This window comes from Bison bison, unplaced genomic scaffold (assembly GCF_000754665.1).
Source record: "Bison bison bison isolate TAMUID 2011002044 unplaced genomic scaffold, Bison_UMD1.0 scf7180017864368, whole genome shotgun sequence".
NCBI lineage: Eukaryota > Metazoa > Chordata > Mammalia > Artiodactyla > Bovidae > Bison > Bison bison.
In genome coordinates, this window is record NW_011494940.1 from 5,107,073 (window position 1) to 5,108,967 (window position 1,895).

The following is a 1,895-nucleotide window of genomic DNA, read 5'->3' on the forward strand; positions in this document are numbered from 1 at the left end:
CCACCTCATGGGAAGAGTTGACTCATTGGAAAAGACTCTGATGCTGGGAGGGATTGGGGGCAGGAGGAGAAGGGGACAACAGAGGATGAAATGGCTGGATGGCATCACCGACTCTACGGACATGAGTTTGAGTGAACCCTGGGAGTTGGTAATGGACATGGAGGCCTGGCGTGCTGTGATTCATGGGGTCGCAAAGAGTCAGACACGACTGAATGACTAAACTGAACTGAACTGAATCCTATTGGATACTTATATAGAATATTAACTAATCACTGTATAGACAATTAGGAAATACAGAAATTGGATTCCAGAAAATGACTTCTATTTCACATCCTTCAGTGGAAGCTGAACATAAATGAAAGCTAGATCATTGATATAAGTAAGAAAGTAGAAGACATTTTGTTCAGAACTGATTGCCTTGAAATTTTATTTCAAGTATGTTTATTAAAATGACTGTCAATATTATGTCATGAAAGACAATATTGCTTAAATATATAAAGACATTAAATATCTTAAGAAAGTGATAATTTTGATGATGGAAGAATAAAAATGTATGAAACAATAGAAATATTATTCTTTGTGAAAGGTTATAAAATAATAAAATTATTTGAAAAGTCCTAACAAAGTCTTTTTTCTTGACATGAAGGATGGTTCTAGAAGCTTAAAATGAACACATATAATACTTTGGGGCAGGACAGTGTAGGTATGAGTGTATGTCTCCTCTCATCCAAACGCTCAATTAAATAAGAGGAATCCAAACTGGGATGTCAACACAACAAGCCTGCTGAATTTCCCTGTTGTTTCATGATATGGTTGTGAGCAACAAACTAATTAGAGTGGTCATAAAGTTAGCCAATGGCATGAAGGTGTGGTGGGTCACACCCACACTGAGGGCATATAAAAGGCCCTCTGCAGGGAGAAATGTCCACACTCAAGTGATACTTCTACTCTCCTTCTCCACCCGAGAACAACCTCAACCACCCACACCATGTGTGGCTACTACGGAAACTACTATGGTGGCCTTGGCTGTGGAAGCTACGGCTATGGAGGCCTGGGCTGTGGCTATGGCTCCTGCTACGGCTCTGGCTTCCGCAGGCTGGGCTGTGGCTATGGCTCCTGCTACGGCTCTGGCTTCCGCAGGCTGGGCTGTGGCTATGGCTGTGGCTACGGCTATGGCTCCCGCTCTCTCTGTGGCTGTGGCTATGGATGTGGCTATGGCTCTGGCTTTGGCTGCTACTATTGAGGACGCCACAGAAGACTCTCATCCTCTACACCTGGACACCAGGATTCACCAGTTCTGAAGCCCTCATGTTCTGTGTCTTTCCCCTGGATGATGATTAGGCTGCATCATCGAAGTTTAATGTGGTCTATTGTGGACCTACCATCTAACCTATACATTTCCCAGAACTTACCTCATTAAGTGGATAAAGTGAAATTTTCCTGTGAACTCAAGACTTCTTCTTTCATTAGACTGATGATATCATAGTAACTACCTTGATGCTTTCATCCTGGAGCTTGTTTGTTTGTTGATCTAATAAAAGTAATCAATCCAAAGAGCAATCCTAGTTTTTAGGTCAGTTATTTGACATTCAGTATTACCTACAGACTTATCTTGGGCTGAATTCCATTCTGTGTGGTTGTGTAACTGGGGGTGCAAAACACTGACTTTTGGTGGGAGGCATTTGTAAGCTGACTGTTAGAGGCCACTCTCAGCTTCAGGAGGCTGCCTGTAGTTCCTTACACGTTTGCTTGTCTTTTCAAAGCCCAAAATGGAGGGAAAACACTCCAGTTAGGCACTATGGTGGTGGTGGTTTAGTCACTAAATCCTGTCCAACTCTTCCAACCGCATGAACCCTCCATCAATGGGATTCTCTAGACAAAAATACTGGACTGTG

At 42.6% G+C, this 1,895-nt stretch overlaps 1 protein-coding gene across 1 annotated transcript; it reads left to right on the top strand.

Moving 5' to 3' along the window:
• The first annotated feature begins 946 nt into the window (after positions 1–946).
• Positions 947–1,560, top strand: LOC105000122 (keratin-associated protein 6-1-like). The gene has a single exon (XM_010855834.1). It carries the CDS (start codon positions 989–991, stop codon positions 1,241–1,243), a length of 255 nt encoding a protein of 84 aa, XP_010854136.1. The 5' UTR covers positions 947–988; the 3' UTR covers positions 1,244–1,560.
• Positions 1,561–1,895: the final 335 nt, after the last annotated feature.